Below are 20,671 nucleotides of genomic sequence, written 5' to 3' on the forward strand. Positions count from 1 at the left end.
CTTACCTACCATTTTGCCTTGGAAACCTATTTGCCTATCCAAGAGTCAACTATGAGGCAAAATATCTGTAAGGTGGAAGACTGAGTTTTAGTGTTTCGTGGCAAAATTTATCGATGTATCCTTGTATCCTTATAGTTTACAATATTTTTAAGTTAATTCCTACACAATTTTTTTTTAAATATATGTTTAAATGTTAGTCTCTAAACTTTAAATCTCTTTACAAAATAGTCTTTATAGGTGGCATGTCCGTTTATGGAGGAAGAGTTAAAAAGGAGAGGAAAATAAGGATTTGTTTAATTACTTATTTTCAGAATTTTTTTAAAAAAACTATTTAAAAATATGTTTTTTATGGGCTTTGAAAAATAGAAAATTTATTTTTTTCCAAAAAATAAAAAATATGTTTCCATGAAGAACAACTATGTTAACAAAATAAATAATTCTTTTACATTTTATTTCACCGCTTTAGATATATTTTTTAGAATAATAATTCAAACATATTTTTTTATTTTTTCAAAAAATTGTTTTAAAAAGCACTCCATAAATTGTTTTAAAACATAAAAACTAAAAATAAAATCAAACGAGCCCTAAAAATGCTAACTTTCAACTATCATGTACAACCAACGATCATATGCTTTGTTAATTAAGAGTCCTAGCCTACCCAACCATTCATCCAGCTTTATGTTGAAGCTAGTTTACATAAATAATGAAGATTAATATTTATTAGGTAACACAGCTTTGAAGAAGTTGCTTTCCATAAAATCCAAGTGGGAGCTATTCAACATGATTTCTTCAAGCAAACAGAGACAGCAAATGATTCTTCTTAAGAGTGTTCCAATAAGTTCAGATAGTGGGTCATGCCTAAACTGTGTTGATGAAGCTGATTGGAAGTAATGGAATCTTCAGGATTCAATTGTTCCTTTCCTTAAAAAAAAAAAAAAATCAAATATATCATCATCTTTTAGGCAGAAAAAATTGAAAGATGTAAGGGAAGGTGTGCAAGTTGAACATAAGTAGAAGACAAAAACCTTTTTTATACTCCAAGAGTATTGTTTATTACTATTTTTATCTTAATTTATAAAATATTTTTAAATAAATTCACACATGTTTTAATAAAGTAAATACACTTAACAGTCTTACTTTTTTTAAAAAAAATATTAATTTTAAAAAATATCCTTCATTTTATAATTTATTTATAAAAGAATATTAAAAAAAGAGAATATATAGAAAGAGTAATATAAAAAACACAAAATTAATGAAATTTTTTTTATTAAAATGTCTTAAATTTTAGAATCTAATTTTTTTTTCAAAAGCATATTATAAATTAGAATGGAAGGAGTATTATAAGGGCCAACCACTATCCAATTAGATTGCCTCAATTAATGGTTATTAGTTTTACAGTTCATCGTTTGCAATTAATAATTTTTGTGCCGATGACCTTTTTGTAATTTCATTTGGACAATCTAAATTTTAATATCTCTTATAATTTTTTTTAAATATTCATATTTAATTAAGACGGTTCATACAATAAAGTTGAATATTTTGATTATTAGATTTTGTAATATTGTATTTCATATTTGGAAGAGAATGACTCTTTTTTATTTATAAACAAAGAAAAGGGGGGGGGGGGGGAAACCCTGCTACTCTACTGAGTAGAAAGTAAACAACAAAGATACTCTACGGGTAAGAAGTGAAGGCAGCACAAATGCATGTTTTGATTAGCATCCATGTTTTCCTCTCTTTAAACATAGCCAAATTCCATTGTTTTATTAGAATCCATGCTTAAGCTTTTATTATGAGCATCATTGTTCCCGACCTTGATCAAATTAAGAGCCTCTGGGAAATTAGTTCTCAAACAAACCTTCTAATGTTCCTTGTCCCAAACTCATTCTAAAATCTATAAAAAAAATTTATGATTTTTAATTACGAATAGTATAATTCTTAATTTTATTATGAGTAAGCTCAGTTTTTTTATAAATGAATATTTAGATGAGTTGAACCTCAAAACTCATCAAAATTAAAGCATACTTTCATATTTAAAGAGTATTTATAGAAGCGCGCACACACATATATATATATATATTTATTTATTTATTTATTAACAAAAATCTTTATATCACTAGCGGGATTTAAAATAATGATCTTATAGGTAACAAGTCAAGTCTTTATCAAGTAAACTAACATTTGTTGGGAGCTTAGTTTTTATTATAAGAATAATCAAACTCAAAGTTAAATCGCATAGGCTATAGTTAAAAAATAAAAATAAAAAAAATTGTTTTCCCTCATTTTAGCTGAAAGTGTGTCAACAATGGTAGCTGGAAAGGTTGGAATAGATACACTGTATTTTTTTTTTACCCTTCTTTGAAAAAAGAAAAAGGAAGGTGACCTCTTTGATTCCCCATCAACGCACATGGATTCCAAGTGTCCATTTCGCTATCAATTATTAATATATATTATATACTATATTCTTAGCATGAAAATTGATCATATTTAAATCTTAATAGAAGGACAAGTTGGGTGGAAATAATGGCAAGTACTTGGTACCCAACGATGTTTCTCTGTCCACTTGTACTTCAAACTTGGACTGGTAGTTGCGACTTCTAGTTCAGAGCTTCGAGGGAACAGGGGAACTCGGTTACCATGTTTCAAAATACTTTGATTTAATCTATTAACAAAATAACGGTCATTTTTTAAATAATCAATCTCTCTTAAATTAAAAGTGTGGTTAAACTAGTATCATATTTTATTGATGAGATAATACAATTTTTTTCCTAAATTTTGTCTTAATTATCAATTTAAATTTTAAATTTTAAGTCAGTAACACTTAATTCTTGAAATTTATTAAGTCAATGAATTATAAGAATTAAATTGTATCAAATTAAAAATAGAAAAAACTACATCTAATTCTTACATAAGAAAATTTATTATTAAGAAGTGCCATAAAATTCATAAAACACTTTTAAGTCAATTCCTGTGCATTTACAACTTGATTGAGCATTGACAATTAAGTAATAGTAATTTATAACTTATTATTATCAATTATAATTTTTCTTGTAAGTTGTCAATAGCCGTTGTCAAGTTGTCATTACCTTTAATCAAGCTGTAAATACATATAACTTAAGACTTGAAAATATTTTACAAATTTTATGAGACATCTTAATAATAAATTTTTCTATGTGGGATCTAGATGTAATTTTTTGGTAAAAATATATGATGATTGAATTGTTATAATTTAACATTTACAGATTGAATTGATAATTAAAAAAGTTTAAAGACAAAAAATAATATTTTCTACTTATTAATTTGGTGTTGGAGAATACAAATTCCACATAAAAACTGACACAAAGAAATGAAGAGCGTATAAGCCTGTACCAATTCTAATCAAATAATTAAGCTATTTTGTTGAAAAGGTTAAACCCAAATGAAGCAATGTTATCCTATGCTTGGCAAGAGAGAAAAGAAAAAAAAAAATATATGTGGGGCTCACATATTTTTACTTCCAAGTTTTCTCTCCAAACATGAGGAGATTTTGGAAGAAAAATTTTATTCTTAAATTTATCCACTAATTTTTTTTTATGCAACCTCTTGCTTCCGTCTATTTTTATTATGATCTTTGTAATATAGTTACATTTTGATCATGAACTTTTATTAAACAATTAATATATTTAATTTTTAAACTAATCAAATAAATGCTAATTCTAAATTTTTATGTAAATTTTCAATTAAATACCTTATATTTGGGTGTACTTTTAAATTTTAAGATTATTATATATTAAATAATTTAATAAATAAAATTAAAAATTGGATAAAATATTTTTTTGTCCACGTTGGATAACATAATTTTTAGTTATGTTTTTGTTTAGTCAATAATATATGATAAAAATTATAATATATACAATATGTTAAAATATTAAATTTTATTATATAAATATTTTTATAAATAATAAGGTTATTATTGTTTATATAAAATTAATAATTTTTCTTTCCCTCTTGTTTTCTTTTGTTTAGCTAAGCATAATGAGAGAAAATTACACCCTCCACTTTTCTCTTCTCTTCATTTTCTCTTCTTTGTTTTTTTTTCTCTGCGAACCAATCACAACATTAAAGTTAATATTTGGAGGTAACACATGGATAATTAATCTTTTTAAAAGAAATGTTTATATTTATTTAGTTAAATGTTTGTTTTAATTTTTTGCTCACAAAAATTAGTCTAATTAATATAGATACTTTTTTATTCTTATAATTAGAAAAGATACTACTCCTATCTTATCAGGATGATTTGAATTTTAACATGAGAATTTTTTTAAAATGAATAATGTATAGGTATATCTATTTGAATGATAAAACGACTGGAAGTCGGCCAACTCCACCAGGAATTTCCTTTTACGAAAAAAGAATTGATTAATAAAATAATCTCGTGGACAACTGCTTGAGATTAAATCCGCTGCCGATATAAAGATCTTGCTAATGAATGATTTGTATATTTCTTTTTGCAATATAATAAAAATTTAAAATGATAAATTTCTCACTTGAATAACAGGATTTGAATCTATATTCTTATAAATCGGAATATCATCTAAATTTTACTTTTAATTCAAACCTCTAATTTTGTTTTTATTTTCCTTCTTTAATTATCTATGCATAAGGAGATTAAAAAAAATTTCTTGAGCAATTCAATTTTCAGATTAACACATAATGTTCAAAATTTACTCCTAAATGCAATATTTGTTATGACATAGTTTTCTTTTCAGATTAGTTTTACTTTTATTTGGAGTAAAAATGATACGTAAAAAAAGTCATTGATTACTTGCCATCCAACCATTCTGGGAACTCTAGTTATTTGATTATTCAATTAGAATAATTCTTTCTGCGGTTTGGTTATTTATATTTCATTGAAATGTTGAAACAATATTAACCTACTATGTTGAAAAATCAAAGTGGAGAAAAAAATTGATGAAAACCTTCCATTAATGAATTCAAATGATGATTACAATCAATACAACATTCCTTCACTTTGAAAGATTACAAACCAAATAAAACAAGTTTGAGTGATGGACAAATCCTAAACATGGGGACTAACATGAGGTGATGATTATGTTAACCTTCCTCTCTTAGGTAGGATTAAACTCTCTTACCTAAATACCTAACTCTTCTCCTTTTATATAGGTTTAGGCTAACAATTAACTATGATTAATATTCCGACACATTATAACCAAATGAACAATTGAAATGTTAAAAATATTATATCAAAGTACAAGTGTTTTACTTTAATTTTTTTTATATATAAATATCATTTAATCTCCATCTCTGTTACTTACTGAATTCAGAAGTTCCAATATAAGATTGAACTATAATTTCAAGATTTCATATATATCGTGGTTATAAGCTAGTGTGATTTGTATGTTCTGTTTTAAATTCAATATTTTAGTTACTTATCCTTTAATTTTATTCCATCACATCCTTGATCCGTTTATATTTATGTAAATTGCAGCTTTAACACATTTCTTGCTAGATATTTTAAACAAACCAAATTATCAATAAAGTCCACTGCAAAAACTCTCACCAATCTGCAGTAACATATAAAAATGGGAAACAAGAGTTGGGTCATTCACTTTCTTAGACCGGCCCAACGTAAGGAAGTCTTCTAAAAAGAGTTTCGTTCATTCACCAAAAATTTAGAGGCCCATTTTTTGGGCCTATAAGAAGGAGGCCCATTTCATGTACCAGTAAAAACCGATATCTTTTTACTAAACTAAGAATTCTGGCCCATTTCAAATGTTGCTTCGTATTTTCTTCTTGTTTGGTTGTAAGTTATTTGCTCATTTTTGTTAAAAATGAGCAAATAAGTGTTTTTAGTTTCAAATATAAAAAAATTTAGAGTTCACCAAAACAGATAAAATTTAGAAGCATCTGTTATATTTCTGTTAATAATTATCTTCATAATTTTATTATGAATATATTTTTAATTTATAGTTATAAAATTTTACAATTTATTATGTGATCAGGTGTTTCAAATTTTTATGTATATTATATTTTCATTTTAAAATATAATTAATTTTATAATTTAAAACGCACGATTGAATGTTAGTTAAGAAACACATCCCACCTTTGTATTTATAATTTAGAAATCTTGACATAAAATAATTAAACAATTTATTTAATATTACACAATCTATTAATCTCTATTTTGTGAACCAGAAATATTTAATTTGATTATTTAGATTTGGATAAATTGTAATCTAAATGCAATCAGCTAATTTGCGAGCTACTACACTAGGATATTTTATTATCTGTATGATATCCCATCACTTAATGATATCCATAATATTATATCAATATAATTAAAATTAATATAATAAGATTATAATAAATAATCATAATAATATATCGACACTCGCTAAACTCAAATTTCATCGATCTCTGCCCGTCTTATTTGCTTTGTCGTAACCTTTCGTTCGTACTTATTATTTCTCTCCACAATTGGATTCAGATCATCATTGCATTCAAAGTTTGATAGATGGCAGATTAAATGGGAAGTAGAACAGAGATGATTGCTAGGGCAGTAAAAATGGCAATCGACAGACTGCTGGTACCAATCCCCAGAGACGGAAGTCCAGCGCGGCAAAGTAACCTTCATCAAAGATCACTTGAACTTGATCAACTCTTTCTTAAGACAGGTCGACCAAAAGCCAGGAGGGGCATTGGATGCCAGAAACTTGGTCAAAGGATTGGTCAATCGAGTGAGAAACATTGCTTTTTGCTTTCAAGACGTGATCGATGAACAATCGTTCAAGTGGCAAAACGGAGCCAGCAAAATTATGACTCGCCGGAGTAGTTAGGAGCATCGGTCGCTTTGTCAGAACCATAATACCTCAGGATGCAGTTGAGAAAATAGTGTCTGTGATTAATGAGGTTAGAGACCTCAGAGAATTATTAGTCAGACTCGATCAAACAAGACAGATTTTACACTTCATCCAATGTTCAATAGACATTCTCATTGGAACAGAGATTAGTACAAGACGTAACACTCCACATACTACTCCTTACATGTATGAAGTTGATGAGCTCGTTGATAAAACTAAGGAAAGGCTTGTCGACTGGCTCTTGAATAGATAGAATAGGCTCACAATATTTTCAATGTTTGGTGAAGGTGGATTGGGTAAGTACAATAAACCTTCATTCTACAGTTTTCTTTGTTGACTGGTGGTACAATTAATGCAAAAATATTGAATAAACCAAAACAGCCTTCACTTACATATCTCTAACATCACTATGTATTTACTGTCGTTTCAAGGTAAAACAGCTATTGTGAATTATGTATACAACAAGCAAAAAGAGGAAAGATCTTTCGATTTTCATACTTGGATCACTGTCTCTCATTCGCTAAAAGGAAGGAAGCTATTACAGATTATGGTGCAAAGCTTCCAAAATGTGTATGGCAGCAACAGAAATGGTGATGTAGAAATTAATGAATTCATGGATGTTGAATTGATTAGTGAAATCAGAAAATACCTGTGTGGAAGGAGATATATGATTGTTTTTTATGACGTAAGAGATATAGACTTCTGGAAAATGGTTGAACCTGCATTACCATACTACAACAATAGTAGTCAAGTAATAATTACCGCTAGGGATAAAGGCGTTGCAGAATTTTGCCAATGTTTTGCCCCAACTCACGTCCATGAGCTACAACCACTGGATGGGAACAATGCTTTGAAACTCTTCTATCATAAGGTCTTGTTAGAAAGTTATAATGATCTTCCCTACCACCTGAAATCGTGCCTCTTGTATTTTGGTCTTCTTCCAAAAGATCACTATATCAGATGTGCTAGACTCATCAATTTATGGATAACAAAGGGTCTAGTAATGCAAAATGGCAATGCAGATATAACAACATTGCAAGAAGTTGCTGAAGAGTATTTAGATGAACTAATATGTGAGGGTTTGGTTAAAGCATTGGATGTGTCTCCTTCTGGTAGAGTTCGAATTTGGCGAATCCATTACTTAATGCATGACCTTATTCTTAGTACATGTCAGGAGATGAACTTTTGTCATTTGAAAACGAGGGAGGAAGAATTTAAATCCCATGCATCAGCCAGACGTCTATCAATCCAAGACATCAGCCCTGATGATCCACAAAGCACAGGAAATTATAAAAAAGTGAGGTCTTGTCTTGTGTTTAACATGGCAAGGTTACCAAATCCTGTGTTAGAGTCAATGCTCTTAAGTTTTCATCTCTTAATAGGATTAGACATTGAAGGTTCATGTATAGATTATCTTCCCGAAGCAGCTGGAAATTTACTTCTTCTGAAATATCTAAGTCTTAGAAGAACAACAATTAAGACCATTCCCATGTTCATTAAGAAGCTTCAAAATCTAGAATATTTGGATCTAAAATATACTCATGTTCGAGAATTGCCTAAAGAGATTTACAAGCTCATCAAACTACGTTCTCTGATAACAAATTATTTGGAGCATGGGACAAATCGCTCAATCTCAAGTTTCAGAGGAGCAAAAGTACCTGAAGGAATTGGGTGCTTAAGGGCTCTGGAGAAACTTACAGCAATTGATGTAGCTGATGATGGGGGTGTGGTGATCAATGATTTGAAGACTTTGAATAATATGAGAAGGTTGTCCATTACAGGGCTAAGAAGACACAAAGTGAAGCTACTATGCTATTCAATAGAGACCATGAGCCAACTTTGTTCACTGAGTATTTGTGGTGCAGAAGAACGTGAAGTTATTGAGCTAGAGCCATTAAATAAACCTCCTCAGAAGTTGCAGCGCCTTTACTTGGACGCTCGCATAGAGAGACTACCAAACTAGATTCTTGAACTTGAATCTCTGGAAAAGTTGAGACTGAGTTTCTCAGGACTAAAGAAAGATCCACTTTCTGTACTTGAAAACTTACCAAGTTTGAAGGAACTTCAACTTCGGAAATCATATGAAGGTGAGGAGCTTCATTTCAAAGAATGATGGTTTAAATGGCTGAAGAATTTGGAATTAGAGAGCTTGAAAAACTTGATGGCCTTAAATATAGAGAAAGGAGCATTGCCTGTTCAGGAAACTTTGCAATTGATGGGGTGTCCACAGTTGGTGGAGGTGCCCACTGAGATCCAAAATTTGAAAATTCTCATAAAGTTTCACCTTTGAGAAATGCCTTCACAAATAATAACTAATCTGACATTGAAAGGAGAGATCGAGCTACCAAAAATTGAAGGAAATAAGCCTTGTGACTTCTCGTAAGGACTTGTATCAGGGTTTAACCCTTCTGATGCATTCATCGTTTGGTAAATATTTGCATGTCCTGTATACCTTCTGTTTGGAACTAATTTTGTTAATGCTACATTGTTGGCTATATTTTTTAATCCATTTCACTCTTATCCTTTCTACTAACCAAACAGGCCCTTAGTTGATAAGTACTTGTATGCAATGTGTATATGTTGCAAGATTTGATCATTACCTTGGCTTTCATATTCAGTTGTTGTTTTATCAGTTTTGTGAGATTCGTTCTCAGTTCTCACTAAGTATTTGAAATATTATTACATAGAAAAAAATTAATTATTTGGTCCTATATTTTTGATTCAATTTTAACTCATTCTTTAAACTTTAACTCAGTATAAGTCAGTCTCTATTATTTTAATCATTTAAGATATTAGTCCCTTTATTTTAAAAAATAAAATTATAAAGAGTAAAATTATTTTAAAATTTTAATCTTTATAATCTTTCTAAAGATTAAAAGATTTCATAATTTAAAATATTAGTCCATAAATTTTAACATAATTTCAATTTTGATGATTTTATTTTCTAAAATATATTGACCCATATTCTAAATGATTAAAACTGTAAAAACAGAGTTGTACCTAATTAAAGTTAGGTATTGAATTACAACTTAATCAAAATTATAAAGATTGAGTTATAATTAAATTAAAACTATAGAGACCAAATACTTAAGTTTTTCAATTTAGCCTTTTCCTAATGGTTTGGTGTGTATTAGAGTTTGAGTTTGCCTAGCTTATGTTTGAAGATTAAGAAACATAAAAGTTATGTTTGCTGATGTAATTATTTTCCTTCCTGTTTTCACGACTCGAGTTGATAAAATATATAGCGTGGATGCATAGAATGTTTTGTATAAAATTTTTATAAAAGGATGTAAAATATGAAACAAAATTGATTTACATTTTTTAATTTCACTTTTGCAATTTTTTAAAAATGGAAGTAATTATAATTTTCATTGCTCTCCCTTTCGTCTTTCCCATCGCCATGATTGGGGAGCATCAGGTCTGGAATGGTCGCTTACCTAGAACTCGAACCAAATCATCACGTTGAAGTACTTCTTTTCACAGTAAAACGTTTTCAACTTTTTGTTTGGCTATCGCATGAACTAGTCTCAAGTGATGAGTAATTAAAATACTATTCTTATCCTTTGTTTCTTATGAAAAGGTTAAAATTTAAACCATCTTCATCAAATACACAGCGTTTAGAATTTCAAATGTTGGATGCGATAATACCAGCATATATTAAATCATAAAGTAGACAGAATTTAAATGGATAGTTTATCAACCAACACATTATATATAAAAAAATCAAAACAACAAATTAAGCTTACTAAAATTAAGTCGTAGGTAATGGATTACCTCTTTTTTTTTTTTTTTCAATTCCTAGGAACTGGTGGTTAATATACAAATTATGTGGAAGTTTTTGTCATGGTTGACGTTGACTCTATTGCAAGTAACAAGTAGCCTGTTTGAATAGTCTCTTAATACATACAAGCTTTACATTTCTTGGCGGACTGGCACGACGTTTACGTAGCAATTGTAGACCAATTAAACAAGAAGTTAATATTCCAACCGCGCGCCTTCTCTCTCTTTCTCTCTCTCTATATATGTGTGTGTCTCTGTATGTGTGTGGGTGTGAAACCCATCAAAGTATCACACACTTTCTGATCACGCACATAACCCAACCAAGACGCTTGATTATAAGTTTAGTGTACCAAGCAACATCAACGCTTTATGAAGCATGAAGGTGAAACCAATGATAATTGTGTGTGTGTGTGTGTGTGTGTGTTTATAGTTTTGTATTCATCAAACGCTAGCTAGCTTGATAACTGAACTTTGAGTTCTAATATATTATTGCAGCAAAAGATAGTCAAACGTGTGCCCATGCGCTGTGAGGATTGCAGAAGCAAGGCCATGAAGATCGCATCAATGGCTAAAGGTGATTATATTCTTGCATGCATGAAGTAAATCTTTTTCAATTCGATCTAGTATTATTAATTAGTATATGATATTTCATGCATTGTGCATGCAGGTCGGGTGAATTCGGTGGCACTAGACGGAGAAGATAGGGATCGTGTGGTGGTCGTCGGAGAAGACGTGGATCCGGTGTGTTTGGCTAAGAAACTGAGGAAGAAGTTCAGGTCGGCCACCATTGTAAGTGTGGAAGAAGTGAAGGAGAAGAAAGAGAAGAAGCCTGAGGAATTGGCTTGGTGTTACTATGGGCCTCCTTGTCCCCCTTATATTTGTGAACAATACCCTACTGATAATAGCTGCTCCGTCATGTGATCGGAGACGCAGAGAGAGAGAGAAAGAGACAATATTCCTATGTTTGTATTATGAGTACCAATATAATTGAGTCCGGATTGCAAGTTTTCATTCTAAACAAAAATAGGGAGATAATTACTTCTACCTGTGTGTTGATTAATTTCATGGTATTACTTTCATCTCATGTTATGTATTGCATTAAGTGAAATGAAGTCATTTTAGATTTGTGCATGGCGCACTGTATATTGGGTTCTAGTGGTGGAAGGGATGCTTAAGTACAAGGTTTCGTGTTTAGGTTCGTGTGATTGCAAGGGAAAAAGGCCTTTGAAAGACCTATCTCAATTGTGCTTGACAATATTCAAACAATAGGGGTTAGTAGGTGAAATTTTTAAAAATTTATCTCCGTTACCCTGATAGTTTTGAGTTCATTGGACCCAGGCTAAAATATATTTGGGTTCAAAAAAATTTGAGTCTTTTATATATTTCACTCAAGATCAATAGATTTTAAATTTTTGAATCCATTATACTTAAATTAAGATTTTTTTTTGAAACAACATTTTAATTTTAGTTTACTCTTCCTATATTATTTCACAAAACTAAATATTTATTATACATATAAAACCTTTTTTATTATTTTTATATCTTATATAATTTATGCTCCAACTAGTTCAAACTCTTGCGTTGCCGCTACTCGAACTTCAATCAATTAAATTACTGTATCAAAAAAATTTGTATGTGGTGTCATGATAGGAGAATATTTTCTCATCTTTCCTTCCCATCCTATTGCTAATTTTTTATTTTTCAGGTTTAAATTTTAGCAGTTTAATTTTTATTATTTATATTTTTTATAAAATTTTAATAATAATTTTTTAAGAAATTAAATCTGAACCATCTAAATTTTGATCTAATAATTAAATAGGGAAAAAAATGGAAGAGAAGACGAAAGGAAGGGGAAAGAATCTCACCTGTATACAATGGTAATACACGGAAATTGATAGAGATTGGTTTTATTTTATCCTCCAATTTAAGCTCAAATGTGTTTATTGTTAGATTTTTTCTAGCTAATAGTTTATTGTATTATCACAAAATTAATAAATAAAAAATTCTTTTTCCACTTTCTTGATATAGAAACTTCGATCATTAGTTATATTGGAACTACATTTTTAACCTTCAAATATTATAACCACTAAAGATTAATCAGTATAACATGTATAAAATCTAAACCAATTCAAATTACATGCTATATAAACCCAAAATCATATTTTTTTTAAAAAGATACAAATACTTTTATATATGCTAAAATCAAATAGAAACCCAAAATTATAGTTATCTTATGTCAAGCTATTATATATTTTACATGCTTTTCAATTTAAACTTTTTCCTAAAAATTAATTCGAAAATCATATAATTAAATTTTATTTTAAAAATTATGGTTTTTGGTTCATAATTGATCTTTGACATGTATAAGGGTGTGGGGGCATTTTTTATGAAAATTGAATAATGATTTTAAGTCCATAATTAATATTTGTATGTAATTTATGTGTTTAGATATTTTAGCTTGTCTTTTTTTTGTGGTGTGTATGTTCTACATGGAAGACGTTGGAGCTCGGCCATTGCCAGATTCAACACGTACGTAGTGAAGACTGGCAGTTATAGACAAACCGTAGGTCCCTCAAATACGGACATGGACCATTTCTTTGTAGTAAACCATCACGAGCAGACCAAGACCATTTCAAATACAGATGACCCGTAAGAAAATGATACTGCGCCAGTTTTCACCCAGTTTAACACCAGTGTGTGTGTATCCATTAAATAGACAAAATAAGATATTTTATAATTTTTGAAAAAACCAGTCGGTCTTGTAGCTTAGATTTAATTATCAAATTTTAAATTCTGAGTCAATGAAATTCAATCCTTGAATTTTGATATGATGCAATTCAAATCCTATAATTTTAACCATTTTTTAAAAATAAAATTATACTTGTTCTGGTACTTTTTATAGGGTAGAGAGAGAATTTTTTTGTCCTATTTATAAGTCATATAATTGAATATTTATGATAAAATTTTTCTTTTACCCTTTATTAAATGTTGAAGAGAGAAAATATGGTACTAAAATATGTATATTTGATAGAGGCAAAGTTAAAAACTTTTTAAATTTTTAGATAATTAATCAGTTTTAAATTTTTTCTTAATTTCAGTAAAGCACGTTGAAAGTGATTTATAAATGAGATTAAAAAAGTAAAGACTAAAATTATTTCTTGAAACTTTAGAAACTAGTATTTTAAATTGCTAAATTAAATTGTAAGAACTAAGTTGTACAAAATTAAAATTTAGATATTAAATTTTAACTGAATTAAGATTACATATAGAGATTGAGTTACACTAACTCTAAATTAAAGTTTAGAGACCAAATCATGTATGCGACAAACTTAAAGTTGAGAGACCAAGTCATGTAATTGACTAGTATTTTTATGCATGGACCAAGGTTCCATAGAAGATGCGAGTTTATAAGTCGAAGTCTTTCAATCTGCAAATTTTCTGCAGTGATGTTGACACTAACAAATTGACTTATTATTAATTATTTTTTTTTAGAACGACTTATTATTAATTCTCAACCATGCTTGATTTGTTATATGATACTAATATTCCGCTGGCTGTTGCATTAGTTTTCCTTAGTTTTTCTTATTTTTTTTATTTTGTACAAGTATCCTCTTATTAAAATCATTATTAATCTTTGTTCGAAACATGTGGTTGGCCACTTTCTTATGTTTAGTAGGCTAAATACATAAGTCTTATTTCTTTTTAAATTATCATTTATACAGTGAGCTAGAAACCCTCATCCTACCCATTAAGCGGGTATGTTGGCGCCGGGTCAACCAAATGGTTCTTCGCTAATAAATTTTACATATAGAACATTATCATCATGAAATAAAAACCACTAAGAATGATTTCAAAAAGAAAAATATCAATAATATCCTTAATCTTTAAAATATGATTTTCAAAAAAATTTAAAAAATATTATTTCATGTGAATTCTTAAATAAAATTTACGCAGCTATCCAAATTTCATATTGATGCAGTGACAGGACCAGAAAATTTAGTAGTGGAGGCGATATTTTTACCAAATATTGAAATATAATCTAAATCTTAATTAAATTAATATGTAAATAAATTGTATAAGAAATTAAAAAATATATATCTTAATTTCATTTGTATTGTAAATTTATTTTTATAATAAATATAAGAATAAATAATATTTTTAAATCTATATATACTTAATAATTCTGAAGAGAGTGTGGGGAAATTAATTTTTTATGGAGAGCAATTACAATTTTCATTAAAAAAATAAATGTAATTTTTGCTTATTTCATATCGAAGCAATTGCCTTCCGTTTCTCCCACGCGGGTGTCACTGTATGTCTTGATCCATAGCTTTTTTTCTTTCCTTTGATAGAGATCCACCGTTTGTTGTCTAGATGTACTGTTGTTAACTCTGAAATTACATGGCTTTCAACTTTTTCTTATGAGTCTCTGTATATCGCTTTCATTTTTTTAATTTTTTTTCATTTCTTTTATTCATCTCACGAAATTACTTACTTACAAGAATGACTTTTCTAATTTACTCATGATTTTAAACAAAAACTCGATGTTGTAATTATATAAGGATCGAATTTTTTCTCATATGTGGATCATTCATTTTTCCTTACTCGACAGCGGTATTATATCCTAACTAACCAAACCTACTGCAGATTATTGTCATGAAATAATTAATATAATGTTGTTGACAGTTAACAACTTTATTTTTTGCTGGCCAAAGAACATTTTTACCAAAAGAAATTAGAAGAAACATCGATAATCCATTATCTAACGAGAGAATGTAAAATCTCCAATTCTTAAACACATAATTAGTACATACTTAACTTTAAAGTAGAGTTATCATGATATTTATAATTAATTTAATAATAAAAGATGTCATTAAAAAAAAAATCAACTTTGATTATATACAAACACAAAAAGGCTAAGTAAGAAAATCCCATAAAGATGAGATTTCATAAATAATTAAATATCAAAATTAAATTTAAAATGTCATTTAGCCATTATAAATTAAAGTAAAAAGTGTTTGGAAAATATGAAAAATAATTAGAGTTAAAAATAAATCAAAATGCAATAAAAAAAGTCATTTTTGCTTAATAAGAGTACTTGACTGCGGTTAGAGAAGATTAAGTCACAGCCAACACTTCCATTTGAAGTTTTTGGCTATGGCCAATTATCTCTTGGCTACAGTCAAATGGTCTCGAGAAGTCCTTTGGCTACAGTCAAAAATCTATTAGTCGCAGCCAAAGATGTGATTGCAATTGTTATGACAGCTCCCCAACTATGAACTTTCAATGTGCATAACTTTTAACTTGAGCCTTCAGTTTAGGTGATTCAAGTGCCTACACGTCAACAATTTCATAATCTAGCAATGGTTTTGGTTTCATGTCAATCTGATATCAGATGAAGAATTTGGACACTCAGAACCATAATTTCATATTTTTACCTCTAAATCATCAACCAAGTACCCAAATTTAAACCCATAAGCCATTAACCCACACAAAGACTTGAACCACACTTAAGAAGTCTTAATATACTTGTTCGAACAATTACAATCATCAAACAACTCTTAATACAAGAGTTGACCATCCAACCACCATAAAACACATAATAAAGGGGTGAAAATGAAATTATTTGCATTCAAGCTAAGTGATCACTCAAAAAATGTTAAACTCATCTAACTTATCAAGATATACTTGTTCAAACTATCTTGGCAAACTACCATGGTCAGATTAGGGGTTTGGAACCTTCTATGGCTAAGAAAATTTTAAAATGACTAAATTCGATATTTAAGACTACAAATGCAAGTAGATTTTAAACAAACATAAGTTAATATGAAAGACCCCTAGCTGGCAAGTATTGTATTCAAATTACATATAAAAGATAAAATTAGAGATATTACAATTGATTACTTAGTCTCTAGCTTCATAGGCTTTTCCTTTGCTCTTAGCTTAATCCTTACCTGTAAACATTAAATTACGGGAGTGAGATAAACATTTCAATGACCAAGTAATTTAATCAAATATATTAAAGTGTAGCAATCACAACAATTAAGTATTTAACATCACATATGGCAAATAAACATTATTCACAATGCATCTTTATAATGTAATTTATATAATCAAATACAACCACCTTATAGCACTCCTTATATCATTTGACCGAATCTATGGGCTAGCTATTATCTCATATAGGTCTAGCCCATATGACTGGACTAGCCCCAATCTCCAACTGTAAAGAGTCACTCGACAAAAAACTCCCACACTCACTCTTAGACCATGGATTCTCCCTATTCAAATTTTGAGGTGTCATAAGTGCTTGACCCACACCGTTCAATCTAGAATCGGTGATACTAAGCATCGTGCTTAACCCATGCCGCACCTGTAAGTTGTCGGCAATATTTAGTATATATAATAATAAAATATGCCAACCACTGTGCGCAAACTCAGTGAAGGTTACACTATGTGAATTTTCTATCATAATTGCTCTACTATACTAGGGTGAACTCTCATCCATTATGATCATAAAAGTTCAATTAGCATATGTGAATTCAAACTCATGCATATCATAGTAATTCATTATTATAATTTTTCGAACTTGCGTGCTTATTACAGTTTATACCACATTATAGTTTACAATAGCCCATTATATAATCAACTCATGGTCAATTAAAGATCACAATTTATATTTCAAATACTAAATAACATCTATATAAATATAATTACCAAACACTTCATCACAAATGAGTCATGTTTTATATTTAGGTAAAAGTTTAAAATTAACATATTCATCCATAAGCTCATTTCAAGCCATCCATAATAATGCTTAAAGTGTAAGTGAAAATACAATGATATACTATACTTAAATTTTTAGTTATCTTAACTCTTGGTTTACTAACCAAGAGTACCCATGAATATCAAATAGAGCCTCCAATAAGCTCAATAATATTAACAATGGTCAATCTATAATCAAACATATCAATACTCATTAATGATTAATTATCTTTAATTAACCCTAATCAAGGCCTAAATTTAAAAATTTTCTTGTGGTCATTTACCCACAACCAAATCTATTTTTAGGTTTTATGAGTTCACTTAGACTTTCATTAGTCTAATCAACACCATTAATAACTCATAACCTTCCCAACTCAACTAATTAGCTCTAGGGCTTACTTCAAACCTCACTTTCAAATCCTAAAACTCTATTAGCAACATAATCAAATATTAGATATTTAAATAAACACCCATTAATCTCTTTGAAGTCAGAATTCTAAGCAAAATAACAACCCATTTTTGAATTCTCAAAGAATTACTTAAAAACAATGATAAAAATGTACAAGAGAGGAAAAGAAGAGGTTGCAAGCACTTATCTAAGTGATTAAAAGCCCCAAATAGATTTAATTAAATGCTCGCAACAAACCCTGGCAGAACCCTCTTTGTTCACCTTTAGACTCATACTCAATCCTCTAATTTTTTGAATTGAAATGTGAATTTAGAGGCTTAAAAATTTAGTTTTGGTTTTAGCCAAGGAACTTTTGACTACGGTCAAAGGCCAAAAATTTAGGGTCCAAACATAATCCATTTAATTGTGCCTAAATATGATCCAATACCACTTAGGGTCTAATTTTAGGCACTAATTAAGATTTGATAGAATCATTAGTCATCCGTACATTATCCTTTAATCCAAGTTAACTTTCAATTATCTAATTTATCATTAATAATCCAATTAACCTTAAGTTAAATTTTTCAAGATGTTACAGAGAACATATTGCCAAGAAAGTAGATGGACTGCAAAAAAAAAAAACATAAATAATGTTGTTTTTTCCTATATATGACAAATAAGAACTATCATTTATAAACCCGCTTTATATGTATGACGGTTATATTTTTATCATATAGTATTGATCATATATGGCAGTTCAATACCCCGTCATATAAAAATTCTTATATAACATGTTTAAAATATAATGAGTTAAAATTAGCATAAAGTAAAAAAAGAACTGTTTCTTTATAACAAAGACTATTATGATAATAGCACTTGCCAGTGTTGCAAAGTAATTTCCTATCATTGTGGGTCAAGCTTTTTATTTTATGCAGCAAATGCTCTAATTTAAAACTATTAGCACTACATCATCATCCTTTTGTGCGTGTTCAAAAATGGAGGGATTAACAATATAGATGGAAAAACTATAGAGATCTATAACATTAAAAAAAATATGGGGATCAATAATAAACACAACAAAACTAGAGGAACCAATAGTTATGTTTTTCCCAAATTATATGAATGGAAAAAAATGAGATTGAAAGAGTTATCCTCTTTAAACCTAATACTTAAGTACATAACACGATGCCATTGAAATAATTAAGGCTATGGGTTCAAACCTTATCCTTATAACGACTTACAATATGATAATTTTCGTCACAATAATACAATAGGATAATTTCACATCCATATATCTATATTATGCAAAATTCAATTTTTATATATGACATAAATTTGATATGAAACCACACAATTCACAAATCATGAATCAGTGGAGCTCAACAGACTCTATCCATAAAAAGCACACGCTCCACATCCCAGATTCAAATATATGCATGATTTACTCGATAAAATAAACAAAGATGAAAAATAAAATAAAATAAATATATACATATATATTCGACAACTGATGTTTAGATGCGTTGAAATTGTTAATTTTTTTTTTTTGGTCTGATTGAAAATGTTAATGTAAACTTTGAGATTGACTAATAAAAGGACGAAGACTTCTAATTTAGGAGTTTAATTCCGGGGGGTTACAAACAAGCTCAATGTGCGGACTGCGGACGAAGAAATACGGTGCCAGGCAAGTTAATAATTTAATGTGGATACTTGTAGGTAGGTCGTGCTTTTAGTTTGTGTACTGATGTCAATGTCAACATCCCAAGTGATTTTCAATTTGGGTTAAAGGGCCATTTTTATTCTCAAACATTTCACACGTGGTCTATACGGGCCGGCATCCTACATTCGATTTTGGGTTATTTTTGCTGTTGAATTTTTAAAATTCAGTTCTTCATTATCTTATCATTCATGTGTTATTTGTTGATTATTATTTATCAAGTTGGTTAAGTTTTATTGACTTTTTTTGAGTCACATGGCATTCAAATGGATGCCCAATTAGAACTTAACATGATCACTTTTGTTCTTAAAGTATTGACTTAAAAATACCTAATGTTTTAAACTCAATTTTTATGATCATTTTTTCCTTGAAATTTAAAAAACCTAACAAGAATCATCTTGAAATGCATCCATTTGGATGCCACATAACTAAAAAAGAAATCAACAAAATATGTTCACATGAGCAATTAACAATCATCAAGCAGTACGCGAACAACGAGATAATGGTATGTTAAATTTTAGCAATTCAAGAATAAAAATGACTTTAAATTGAGTTCAAAACATCTGCAGACTCTCCATGAGAAGTTTGAGGACAAAATTAAGTTTAATCTCTTTAATTTCTTTCGCTAATCCATCCCAGACTAATTAAACAACACGAAGTTACTTTCTCATAATGATTGAAGAAAATATAACATAGCAAGAAAGAAGATACTAGGACGACAACTCTATCATCAGTGGGCGTTTAAATATCTGAGTCCAATGGGCCTGGCAGGAAATCTTAAGCGTCCCAACAAGAGATATTCTTTTCATTTCCCCCACTGATAGCAATATATTGTTGTCTCACTTAATTGTAATAGTTATTCTTTTTTGTATAATTTTCGACTAACAAGTCCGTTTGTTAATTATTATTTTTTGATGCACATAAACGTAACTTTTTAGGGGGGAAATTCTTGATCAGAGTGATAAAAAATTTATCGCGAACGGTGAAATCATTCCCCCTAATATTGAGTTAAGGAAAAATATTGTTGAAAGGGTGTGTCTAAGAACTTGTTTGGTTTTGTTCTATTTTTGTTTTTAAGACTTATTTTGTAAATAAATTTTTTAAATTTATTTTTTAAAATAAAATAAAAATGAAATATGTTTAATTATATAAATTTTAAAA

The 20,671-nt window shown here is 29.1% G+C and overlaps 1 protein-coding gene and 1 pseudogene across 1 annotated transcript; both read left to right on the top strand.

The window, feature by feature from the left end:
* The first annotated feature begins 6,526 nt into the window (after positions 1 to 6,526).
* Positions 6,527 to 9,243, top strand: LOC129318365 (disease resistance protein RPM1-like; annotated as a pseudogene).
* A 1,679-nt stretch (positions 9,244 to 10,922) lies between these two features.
* On the top strand, positions 10,923 to 11,725 carry LOC129317722 (heavy metal-associated isoprenylated plant protein 41-like). Its single transcript, XM_054962091.1, has 3 exons — positions 10,923 to 11,022; positions 11,136 to 11,214; positions 11,308 to 11,725. The coding sequence occupies exons 1-3, from the start codon at positions 11,017 to 11,019 to the stop codon at positions 11,559 to 11,561; spliced, it is 339 nt and encodes a 112-aa protein (XP_054818066.1). The 5' UTR covers positions 10,923 to 11,016; the 3' UTR covers positions 11,562 to 11,725.
* The last annotated feature ends 8,946 nt before the right edge of the window (positions 11,726 to 20,671 follow it).

Source organism: Prosopis cineraria, unplaced genomic scaffold (genome assembly GCF_029017545.1).
Source record: "Prosopis cineraria cultivar Desert tree isolate PC_DT_omini unplaced genomic scaffold, ASM2901754v1 PC8, whole genome shotgun sequence".
NCBI classification, from domain to species: Eukaryota; Viridiplantae; Streptophyta; class Magnoliopsida; order Fabales; family Fabaceae; genus Prosopis; species Prosopis cineraria.